We start from the raw sequence: 12,876 nt of genomic DNA on the forward strand, positions 1-12,876 counted from the left end.
TGAATAAGGAAAATAGACCTAGAGAGTAGGTTCCATTTTTCATACTCCAAGGCCTCCGCTACTATAAAGAGTACCTGAAGGTTAGAAATGCTTCTTCCTCTAATTGGTTTTAATGGACATGGACCATATTTCTAGCACTAAATCCCATATGTAGTACCATCATTCAGAGCAAAGGAATATAAGGTACTAAGGATAACTTACTGAATCTCTATTAACTATCCAAATGCATTTACTTTAGCAGCTGTGGTTCAGACTTGTATTTGTCATGCTTTGTACATCCATTTGAGTGGTGTATTTGTGTCTTTTAAAAACCAGACTAGTTTAAAACAAATTCATTTTTTTTCCAGAATTGGTCAATCGCCATGCTGGAGTGCTAGGAATTGGTGCATGTATTTTATCTAGTCCTTATGATGTCCCTACCTGGATGCCACAGCTCCTGATGAATCTCAGTGCACACTTGAATGATCCCCAACCTATTGAGGTAAAATTTTTAGTTTTATTACACATTCCATATCAATATTTTTAACCACCTCTCCCCCAGCCCAAAAAAAAATCCTCACATCTTATTATAATGGTTTTTTAAAACTACAATTTGTTACTTTTTGCTTCTGACAACCCCTTTCTTACCTTTATTGTAGCAAAGAGCCACTTACAAGGAGCCCAAAAGTGTCCAGTATCACATTAATTTTTATTCTTAAGTATCATCATTTTTGCTGAAGGCAGAATAGCTAGTGTTGGGTGATATTTTACATTTAATTTAAGAATAAAAGAGTGTGATTGTTGTTGCATTATGGTATGGCCCATGAGTTGTTCTTTATAAGTTATCATGAGTAATAGGATCACACATTTACCACTCCATGTTGAGAACTGTTACTATTTAAAACTTCTTCCCAGTAATTCTGAGTTGCTTGAGGTCTTTTTTGTTAGCAAGAGGGAAAAAAAAGTGTGGGGTAAGAACTTTGATGTGATCAGAGATGACCAAAAGAGTTTGAGAACTGCCATCTTGGAAAATAGACTTTTTTTCCTCTTTAATAAGCCAAAGTGTATTCGGAAAGCGTTAAAAAACTTTGGATTACCTGTTCTCTAGATGACTGTAAAGAAGACCTTATCTAATTTCCGAAGAACACACCATGACAACTGGCAGGAGCACAAACAGCAATTCACTGATGATCAGCTGCTTGTGCTCACTGATCTCCTGGTGTCACCATGCTATTATGCATAGAAAAGTAAGTAAAGTTCGGATTTTAGTAACTCTAATATCAGGAGGTAGTACTCTTAGTTTTTGAAAAAAAAAATTGAGATAAATTTCTCTTTGTGTTCTTGCTTCTATCTTTGTAGGATGGCAGTTAAAAGAATAATTTACTTTAACAACCTTAGATGACTTTAACAACATGACTAGCAGTAGATTTAAATGTGTGGTGAAACATACACCCAAAACCGTTCCGTTTGCAAACGTCCACTGAGGAAAATGCACACAGTTCTTGCAAGCCTTGTCTCCTTTTCACCCTTTCTTGTGCTAATATAAATGAAATTCTTTCCACTTTGGATATTAACCAGATAACATACATATAAAAAAAATCTGTCACCTTTTCAGCCTTTATCATGGGTGGGAATACTCGCCAAATGTTGTCTTATTGTGGGGTTTCTAGGCTACTGGCCCAGTTCTTCACGATTTTAGTGTGATAGGCAGCCTTTTCATCTCAAATCCTTTAAAAGTATAAAAATGTTTAATCTAGATTTTTAACTATTTGTTACAGGTTCTTCATTAATGAGGGAGGCCTCAGAAACCCTTTCGGCAGTGATAGAGGAAACTCAAAGAAATTTCATGTATAAAAACTTTTAGACTTGGAAATCCTGATGCCTAACTGAAACTCTCCCTCCTCCTTCCCCAGTACAGATGAGTAGCCCTAACTTCAGGCTCTTTTCATCAAAAATTCCAGTTCCTCAGGTACCAGCTGTGGGAGTTCTTGGCAGGTTTCTGAAACTGCCTGTCAAGCCTAATTGCTTTTGGTGGTTTTCATGTTCAGTCTCATTTGGTCTGTGTTCCATAGGTTCCCAGCTTTCATTTGATAACTTCACTTGTCAGGATGCATTCCCTGATTTATCAGTAGATAACTTTCTCTGTGCAACATCTCAAAGAGCTGCAACCTTCAGCAAACAAAACAGTTGTCCAATATTAATTAAGACCACGGCATCCAGGACCAGAATCTGGGAACCCTTTAAAATACAATTGCTCCTTGGGATCAAAAACATCCATTTGCTGACAGGTCCTGTCATTTCACTCATCTCAACTTCTTTTGAACTTTTTCTAAATCTTTGTTGATTTTAAAGCTGTGGGCTATGGAAAGCCTTGTAACCTCTTCAGCCTGGATCAGGATAGGCATAGTTAGAAAAGAGGGAAAACAGAGGAAGTATTTATAACCTCATCCATGACCTGATGGAGTGCTTGACCAAGATACTGAATTGAAGCCTATGTCCACCTGCTTCCTATAGGTTAGAGTTTTTGGTGCTGAATAGAGCCAATAGGTGAAGAAGGGGAGGGGTCATGGGGTGGGGAGGACTGATGAGCAACATTTTAATTGATTGGAGTGTGTGTATACAGTTGTGTGTATTAAAAAATAAACAAAAACAAAAAACCTGACTTTTTTACCCTGTATTCTTTACAAATATGTTTGGCCCTCCCTGTTGTACTTTGCATAAATGGAAGACTGCTGAGTTTGTGGAAGTTCTGTATATTTTTTGCCTGCAACATCGTTGAGAGGCTGATAACTATTGGCTATTTAATTGACCTATTTAATATATGTTGCATATATGTAAAAGACTGTATAAACTGTAGAGGTATTGCATTGGCAAGACATTGTACAGATTACAACCTTTTACACAACACCCTTGTGAAATTAATTTGTAAAATTCACATTTAGATGTTTATGCTATAGTGATTATGGCTTTTGTATCCAATCAAATGCCATTATTTGTGTGTTTAAATTATTCTCCTTAATTATCTTTTCATGTTACAAAAGCTGAGGTGGGTTGAGGTGGGGAGCGAAAGGGAGGGGGTTGGTTTGAATTTCATTTCACTCATTAGTATGTCTCATGTAACTTTTTGTGTGCATTTCTAAATTCCAACATCTCATGTTCTGTGGCAAGTTTATAGATGCAAGGTACCTCTTAAGTTGAAATAATTCACAAGTTGGTGTGTTTCATCGTTCACACAACCTGTACAGTCTTCCTTACGGGAACACTAAAAATATGTTTTTGAATACCTACCTACTGAGTTAGTGACTCAATACAGACTTTAAGCACAGCGGTGTTCCTAGTGCAGTATTTCTTAAGTGTCAGCACACAGACGTAATCACTGTATAGAGTAGTGCCAAAACTATTATTTCAATTGTGTACCTAGTTCAAAACCCAATAAATGGATTGTTTTTAACACTTGGTTTTTGTCTTAATTCTGGGAAGAAAATTAAGTGTGTAGTGATATTTGGTGCTGTTCTCTACTGTGGCTTTTTTTTTATCTCATAGAACTATCTGTTATCTGACAGCTTTAAACTAAGTGCAAGACTATTCTTTAAAGTATGTCTGCACAAAATTTGAAAAATGCCAGACGAGTGACATTTTATGGTTGTATGAATTCATTCACTGAGAGAAAACTCTGGAACACAGTAATCTAAACAAAGAGTATTCAGTGGGTCAAGTAGAGGAAAGATCACCACTAATTACTTAGCAGGTGAAATCAGGTATTCTCTGGGTTATGTGCATGAATGTGGCTACCTCCACACCTCCAGGTGGCACTTGCTCTTTATGGTATCCAAGCTGTCCTGTGCCTGTGTCACCTTGTAATCATCAAGCAGAATTGTTTGACTCATCCAGATTCTCTTCCTACCCCATTCAGGGACATTGTGTATCACTGATTTTCTTTTTCACTTTTTGTACCTCAGGCAATCTTTCTATAATGTACACCTCTTCTGTGAGTCCCTTCTTTCCCAACTCTAGCTTCTGTTTTAGGGAATGCCTTCAAGTTAACAAGTTTAAAAAAAAAAGTCTGAAATTATAGTGGATAAGTATAGTAATGTTTTTATTGATATTAAAGAAATAGCCTTTAGGAGCTTTACCAAAAAAAATTTCATTGAACTAATATATCTCTTAATTGTCAAACACAGTGTTTTTGAACAAACTTTCAGATTCAGTTTTACTTATTTTGTTTGCTAGTTTTTCCACAATGTTGCTTTCTACTAATTTTTCATAAATATTATTCATCTACATTATGGATAAATTATGTCAGCTAGACTAGGTACCTGATTACCATATCTAACGTTTTTGTGGGGAAATGCTCTAAATTCCAAGGTAACATACCAATGAATTTTTGAAACTTAACCTATTTTGTGTGTTGGGAGTTGTCTGTGCTAGTAGTACAATAATAATTCATTTACACTCTTTAAGTGTAAAAATGTTTTATAGCCCAGAAACCTATCCACTTTCTCTGGAATATTATTCCCATAGAAAAAATTTTACAAGTTACAATTGACTTAAAAGTCACTAAGATCTTATACCACTTTTGGAAGCAACACCTTTTTAGGAATTACATAAATGATATGCATCAGTTTTCAAGTATTTTATCTTGCTTGGCAGGTGCTTAGCTTCTATAACTTTTTGTCTTATTTACATTTTATTTGTAAATGTTCATTCATGCTATCATCCTTTTGGAAGAGAAGGTGTAGAGTGGCAGTTTATGTACATGATCTTTGTAGCCTTTAACACTGTTGGCAACCCTTTCGTCTCTTGGTTTTCCCCTCCCACTTGTCTGACCACTCTTCATTCTCCTTGGCTGTATTATCACCTGTTTTCAGACTCACTGACAGTGGCTATAATCCAAGGCTCCGTCCTGGGTCCTCTTCAGTCTCACACTTAGTGATCTTATATACCTAGCCTTAATCTCTCCCAAACTCTAGTACTACATCACCAACTGCTTCATGAATATCTTGGACCTGATGTCCTGTGGACCTCTCAAACTCTAAGTCCAAGAATACTTTCTTACCCCTTCTCCCCAACCCACCCCTCTGTTAACTTTCTTATTTCTATTGAGAGTACTACCATTCTGCTAGTCCACCTGGTTCCTGAGTCTTCTGAGATTTTTCACTTCCTTTAACCCACACATCCAAGCAGTTGCCAATTTTGTCATTTCTACCTTTGCCATATCTCTCACCCTTCCTCCTCCTCTCCACTCTTCCAGTCACCGCCCTAATTCAGATCTTTATCACCTTTCACCTGAAGTATTGTAATAGCCTCCTAACTGATGTCCCTGCCTGGTCTTTACCCACTTCGATTCCTCTTCCACACAGCTGCTAAAGTGATTTCCCTAAAATATGGGTCTCGCCATGTCACTTCCTACACAGGTACCTCCTTGAGGCTCCTAGTCATCTCTAGGATCAAATACAGGCAGTTTCACATTTAAGGAATGCCCTTCCCAACTTGACCCCAATTAAGTTTCTAGCCATTCCCATACATATTACCCAACCAAATGTCCCTTATTGTTCCTTATACAATGGCCCTTCATCTCATGCCTCTATTCCTCATACCTGGGGTGTATTACCTCTTCACAGCCTCACAGAATCCCTATTCTTTGTGCACAACTCAAGTACCGCCTTCTCTACATGAAGTCTTTCATGATTCCCTCAACTTCTAGTGCCTTCCTTCTTCCCCTACTCTCATTCCTCGTGTGTGTGTGTGTGTGTGTGTGTGTGTGTGTGTGTGTGTGTGTGTACACATTTTGGTTCTCATGTTATAATTTGCCTAGGTTGATTCTGAATTATCTCATTGTCCTAGGCTTGGGGCTTGTTTTTGTTTGCCTAATGTGAGTCTCGTGATAGGAAGTACAAAGTTGAAATAAAGATGCTCTGGTAGAAAGTAAGCTGTAGTTAGGTAAAAATGATTTGTGAAAGCTGGTAGGTTAACTGAGAATCCCAGGACTCAATTTAAGAGATGGAAGAAATATTAGCAATCAATATCTCTTCATTTTTGTAGATGCAGAAACAGTCTCAGAGGGGTTAAGTGATTTAATCAGGATTCTTAAATCTCTCCAAATTTAGGGAAGGCAGTGGTTTAACATGTTTATTACACAACTAAAGGAATTTTTAGAATAGCAATGTTATATAATATATATTAATACCAGGTCCTTTAGTGCAGTCTGGTGGGCCTTAAGTCTTGGACCAAAAATTTCCTCATTCTAGATTATTTAGACTAGAGAGAAAGATACCAGCTGAATTCAAGCTAAAGAATGTCTTTATGTGAAATAAGTTTGTTTTAGAGTCTCATTCCTCTGTCATGTGAGAAGGGTAGGGAGTTACTGTGTGAAGAAGACTGTAAAGCCTTATAGTTATTGGGGTAAGCCCTACTGAGGCTTACTTGGTCCCTTGTGTATTGTAGTTTGCATTTTCTCAGTGCTGATGACCAGTAAGATTGAAGGAGAGCAAGGGTGGGAATAAGGAGACCCAGGTTAAGTCCTAGTTCTGTAACTAAAACCTTGTGACCAACTATAAGTTGTGTAACCTCTTAATGCCTCGTTTACTTACCTGTCAAATGGAGATAATACTTGCTCTTACAGGGCTATTTTGAGGTAGAAATGAACTGAGATATGAGAGTTATTTACAAATATTTAAGGTCTTATTCCATAAATTTAGAATTGGAAGGGACCTTAGAAGTCTTCTACTCCAAACATTTTAAAGATGAGGAAACTGAGGCCCAGATAGGTTTAAGTAAATTGCTTAAGGTAACACCAGTTATTGATGTGATTCAAACTCTGGCCCCTCTGATTCTAGACCCAGCCACCTTTCCCCTATTCTACGTTGTCTTCCCAGGAAATGTTACCATTTCTCTGTCCCTCGGACAAATGAAGACTTGAGAAATTCTAATACTGGAACAAAATTCAGAATTTTTTATTTTCATCCTAGCTATTTTTGTTCATCCTGATAAATTACTGTAAATGAAATGGGCATGAAGCTTGCCCAGCACAAAAGATGGAGCTGGTTATCAAAATTTTGGCAAAGATTACCAGCTTCTCATAAATCTGCATGAAACTGACTCCACCGGGCAAGGCAGTAAAGCCTGATGACCTTTTGGTTAACTCGGACTTTTCCTTGGGGCAAATAAAGGGACAGCAACTTCCCTGGAAACTGTTCTTCATAGCCAGCTATCAAAAAATCTTTATGGCCTAACTCATGAAGGTCATTCTGCCTGTGCCCAAAGGACTTAGAGCTGTATACTTGACATTTTTCAAACCAGCCCTTTGGATGAACTTCCTCTAAACCTAGGTATTAATTTGCTAACTAGCTGGAAGTTACTTCAATATCCTAGGCCATATAATAGGCATGGTTTTTTATTTTTAAAATCCTATTGGTAATATAGTATTCATATGCTACTTGTTTTAAATGCCAGATTAAGACCACAGCTATGATTACTGAATATAGTGATTAGCAGTCATAACTGGAATGTGTTCTTGCTTCTAAGTTCTCTATTTCTCAAATGAAATCTTTTCTTGGAGAATCTGTCCTCAAGTCATCTGACACACATTAGCTCTCTAGGATGCTGAACAAGTCATTTCATTTCTCAGTGTTCTAGGAAACTAAAGACTATTAAGTTGCAGAATGGGTGTATTGGTAGAGGAATTTCCTCTTTGGTACCTCCCCAGCAATGAAATCACAGGCCAGTTCTCCCCTCCCCAAAAGAAAATATCTACTTCCATATAGATAAGTACTCAAAAAGTTTACTCAAAAGTAAACTTAATTAATGAAACAAATCCATTGTGTATCGAACAAGTAAGTTGATCAGATCTTTGTCAATATACAACAATTGGAAATAAAATAACCCCAAAATGTGAATCACTCTACTAAGTTAACCAGTTGCCCAAGTTCAAGTCAGTCCATGTCTACTTTTTTTAGGACTCCTTTTCCATTTTTTTTGGTTCGTTTTTTTGGGTGGGTTTGGGGGTGGTGGTGACATGGAAAGGGAAGGTTCTATGTTTAGAAAACTAAGATTTATACCAGCATTAAACAAAGCTGAATGTTTTTTTTTTTTAAAGAATATAATTGCCACTAGACTCAAAAGTAACATTTAGATCTTGCAAATTTCCAGCTGGGCAGCTAGATGGTGCTGGGTCTGGAGTCAGGAAGATCTAACTCCTATCAGTCTTCAGATGTTCAGTAGCTGTGTGGCCCTGGGCAAGTCTCTTTACCTCTCTCTGCTTTCATTTCCTCAGTGAAATGGGGATAGTAATAATGACGCCTGTTTCCCAAGATTGTTGAGGATCAAATAAAACATTATTTTTAATGCAATTAGCACAGTGCCTGGCACATACTAGGCACTTAAATGTTTGTTTCTTTCCTTCACATTCCACCTAGCCTTTTCCTTCAGGTCTGCTCAAAATTTGCCTCTTTTAGAAAACCTTACCAAGACATACCTAACTGATAATACCAACTAGTGTACACAATTGGTACTGTTCATACAGATTTTAAAACTTGATTTCCAAATCTTCATGCATCTTATTAATGTGTATGTGTTTTTATTTCTCTGTTTTACAAATTCCTTAAGGGAAGGGACCAGGTCATTTTTTCCCTTTTTTTTTTTTCTTTAAGACACTTTCTGCAGAGCTTTGCACCCACTAGGCTTTCAGTAAAAGCCTTGACTGACAATCTGTTCCACAGCTGTTGCCACAAACCTGTTGCTACCGTGTTTTTTCCAGTGATACTCTTCTCTAATTTCAATATTTATCCTTGTACCAACATTCACTCAGTCTATCCATGTCTAAAACTCAGGATATGTCTGCCCTTTTTTCTCTAATCTTTCATATCCAATCAATTGTCAAGGCCTGTTGATTCTACCTTTATATCTCACATCTGTCCTCTCTCCCCTTTTCCCCTAGCACAGCCCTAATACAGGTCCACTATATACTTTTGTTGTTCAGTAATTTCAATCGTGTCCAACTCTTCATGACCCCATTTGGGGTTTTCTTGGCAGAGATACTGGAGTGGTTTGCCATTTTCTTCTCCAGCTCATTTTACAGATGAGGAAACTGAGGCAAATAGGCTTAAGTGATTTGCCCAGATTCACAGCTAGTGTCAGGCTAAATTGAACTCAAGATGAGTCTTCCTGACTCCAGGCCCTGAACTCTAGCCACTGTGCCTTCTATCTTCCCCCACTACTTAGATTATTGCAATAGTTTCTCATCAAATCTTCCCATCAACTACTGTCTCTCCACTTCATTTCATACTTTATGTCTCTCAAACTAATTTTCCTTAAGCATGTCACTTCTCAAAAAATTTGGTGGCCCTCTGTTGCTGGCTGAATGAAGTTCAAATCTCTAAACTAAGCATGCCATGTCTCCTTGGAAAGTGCATCCTTACTATTCTAATCTTACAATATTCCCACCATGAATTCTGCTTTCCAACCAAACTGGATTATCAACTGTTCCTTGAAAATCCCCTGCCTTTGTGTTTTTATCTATCCTTAGTCTTGATTTTAGCTCTATGATATCTATTACACTGATCTTCTTTTGCCACCAGCTGCTTTGCTTGGTTTTGACTTCCCTATCATCATCATCATCCTCATTCTTATCTTCCTCCTCCTCCTCTCCCTCCCACTTCCTGGATAACGTATTCACTAGGAAACTCAACAAGAAGATTACTTCAGCCTTGGTCCTTACACCACAACAGCACCCTCAGCTGCTTCTGCTCCTCTGATTGGAGGGTGGAACATAAAAACAACTCCCATCGCCTCCCTTCAAAGAAGGCTCAGAATGCCGACTATCTCTTCATTTGTCACCCGCTACTCTGCATGCTTTTGACTCTACTGTCATCATCATGTCCCTGCCAGGTACCATCTGGCACTCCCTTTTCAGTTTTTTTCTATGTGTTATCTTCCCCCATTAGATTGTGAGTTCTGTGAGGGCAAGGACTGTCTTTTTCTTATTTGTATCGTAAGTGCTTAGGACAGTGCCTGACACAAAGTAAGTGTTTAATAAATAAGTTGATAGGTTAACAAATAAGTCTTCTTCCCTCCTCAAATAACAGCCACTGTCCTAATCCAGGCCTTCATCTCCTCTTACCTATACAACTGCAATAGCCTCATAATTGATTTTCCTGCTTCCATCTCTTGCTCTGCAATCTACAATCCTCCACAAAGCTGCCATTCTGATGTGCTAAAGCACTGGTCTAACTATATCATTTCCAACGCCAACAAACTTCACTGGCTCCCTGATTTTCTCTAGAATAAAATACAAATTCATCTATTTAGCATTTAAAATGTCACTATGTTCAACTTGTCTTTCTAGACTGATTTAACATTGCTCTCCATCATACAGTGTTCCAGCCAGACTGGCTGACTTGTAATCTCCTGTACAGAATACTCTTATCTTTTGCCTCCTTTTTTGTTTTTGTATAGGTTGTTCTTCCATACTTTGAAGATGAGAATACTTCTCATCTCTGTTGCTTGGAATCCTGAGCTCCTCTCAGGGTTGGGCTCTAGTGCCACTAGCTAAACAAAGCCTTCCCGATCCCCTAGCCAAGTTGTTAATGCTCTTTCCCTCTCCTGCAAAATAAAAAAGTAATGTATTTGCTTTGTATGTATTTGTGTACATATTTCTCCAGTAGAATGTAAGCTCCCTGAGGGCAGAGATTTCCTTTTGTTTCTTTGTTCTTTGTGTTCCAAGCCCTAGCATATTGTGTACCTGGCATTTAATATGTACTTATTATATCCTTGTTAAATTGAATTGAAATCCCACCTCCTATATCTTCTGCTCTCAATCTATGATTCTCTTTAATCTTCCCTGATTCCTGTGGTCAGGAATGGTCTTACTCCCTGAGACCTCATAGAGTTCTTTTTTTTTTGTACCTTTCTAAAGAATTTAACATAAAATTGTTCATAAAAAATTTAACATGTATATTATAGTTATCAAAGAAACAGTTCTAATGAGGCAGAAAAGGAACTATGTAAAGAGACCAATGTGGACCCACAGGGAAGTGTCACCACCCCACTTAGATTTTTATAAGGCATGTACAGAAGATGGAAACAAGGGCAGATAATGGATTCGAAATACAAAAGCAGAGTGAAGTTACGTAAGCAGTGTCAGGAATTGTAGGACTCAGAATCCGCTTAGGCTGGGGGGAAAATAAGGGCAACAAAAAGATTTTGTTAGAAGGCTGATTTGGGGCAAAGAGGAACATAGAAGGAATTAAGACTTACTCAGGGTAGATGGGACGATGAAAGAAGGCAAAGCTGTTCAACTCTTACTTTGCTTCTGTTTTTTTTTTTTTTTTTCCTGCAGAATCAAGAGTTTCAGAGTTGGAAGAGACCTCACTGGCCATCTAGCCTAAGCTAGACCTGAAAAGGAATCTCTACTACAAAATACCCAACAAGTGGTCATCTAGTCTCTGCTTGAAGACCTCCAATGAGGGGGAGCCTGCTACTTTCCAAAGCAGCTTATTTTCCCATTTACGGATATCTAAAGTTGTTAGGAAATTTTCCCAGACGTTAAGCCCAAATTTGCCTCTACTTTTCCACCTGTTGTTTCTGTTCAGCCTCAGAAGACAGAACAAGTATAATCTCTTTGCCACTTACCTCTTCAAATACTTGAAGAAAACAATCATTACTTGCCCTGAGTTTTCTCTTCTTCAGGATAAGCATTCTCAGTCCCTTCAATTGTTCCTCATCACACAAATTTAAGGCCCTTTACCATCCTGTAAAGGAGACTGATGTCTGGACTGGAAAAAGAAGTAGAAAAGTGGATTAATAATCAGAGGAATAGTAAGAAAGCAGCGAATTGCCCTTGTTGAGTTCGTCATCTGGCTCAGGGGAACTAATCTCAGGTATTGGAAGAACTGACAGATACAATTACTGACCCACTTGTCAGTGATCTCTGAAAGGTTCTAAAAAAAAATGGGAGAGATACCTCAGATTGAAAAAGAATAGATGTTGTTTTGGTTTTAAAAAGGGAAGACAAGTGAATCTAAAAACTATAGGCCACCAAGCTTAACTTAAGATTCCTAGAAAATTTTAGAAAATAATGTTAAAGGAATATTGGTGAAGATGTAGAAAAAGTAGTAATCACTAAGCACCATCATGGCTTCATCAAGGACAGCTCATATCTGATTAACTTCATTTCCTTTTTGGACACTGGTGTTTCAGAGGAATGCGGTAGATGTGGTTTACCAGGATTTTTGACAAAGGATTTGACACGGTATTTCATGCTATTCTTGTGGACAGGACTCAGCGATGTTGGCTAGATAATACAGTTACATGAATCTGGAACTGGTTGGATGGCCAGGCCCAAAGAGTAGACATTAATCGTCTGAGGTTCACTTGAAAAGAATAGTGCTCCAGGAATGTGAGTGTTGCTCTGTGCTATTTGTATTTTTATCAGTGACTTGGATAAAGGCATAAATGGAATGCTTGGGTGATGACACAAAGCTGGGAGGGATTAATAATGTTTAGATGACAAGAATCCTAAGAGACCTTGATAGACTAGAGCCCTAAACTCATTAGGTAAACTTAAATAGAGATAAATATAAAGTCTTCCATTTAGGATTTTTTTAAAAATCAACTTCCCAAGCATACCACTACAGTAAAACAGCAGTTCATCTGAAGAACTGGGGTTTTCATGGATTGCAGACTCAATACATGTCAACCATGGGATACAACAGTAACTATGGAAAATGGATCTGTGAATTCATCTATGGGGGAACTTACTCCACAGCAGATCACAACCTATCAATTAGAAAGCAGCATTAAGTCTTAGCAAGTCTCCAGAACCTCTTGACAGATTAAGTGACTTGCCCAGAGTCAACGCAACTACTATCAGCTTTTATTTTATATCTTCGCTGAGACAAA

The 12,876-nt window shown here is 37.9% G+C and overlaps 1 protein-coding gene across 2 annotated transcripts in view; it reads left to right on the plus strand.

The window, feature by feature from the left end:
- The window catches only part of PSME4 (proteasome activator subunit 4), a 98,915-nt gene extending 95,483 nt beyond the window's left edge, over window positions 1–3,432 (plus strand). For both annotated transcript variants that reach the window (XM_036748312.1, XM_036748313.1), the window contains exons 45-47: window positions 348–481; window positions 1,088–1,226; window positions 1,758–3,432. In XM_036748312.1, the coding sequence (XP_036604207.1) occupies window positions 348–481; window positions 1,088–1,222 (269 nt within the window). In that variant the 3' untranslated portion in view covers window positions 1,223–1,226; window positions 1,758–3,432. The remainder of the gene's footprint in view (window positions 1–347; window positions 482–1,087; window positions 1,227–1,757) is intronic.
- Window positions 3,433–12,876: the final 9,444 nt, after the last annotated feature.

This window comes from Trichosurus vulpecula, chromosome 3 (assembly GCF_011100635.1).
Source record: "Trichosurus vulpecula isolate mTriVul1 chromosome 3, mTriVul1.pri, whole genome shotgun sequence".
Classification (NCBI taxonomy): domain Eukaryota; kingdom Metazoa; phylum Chordata; class Mammalia; order Diprotodontia; family Phalangeridae; genus Trichosurus; species Trichosurus vulpecula.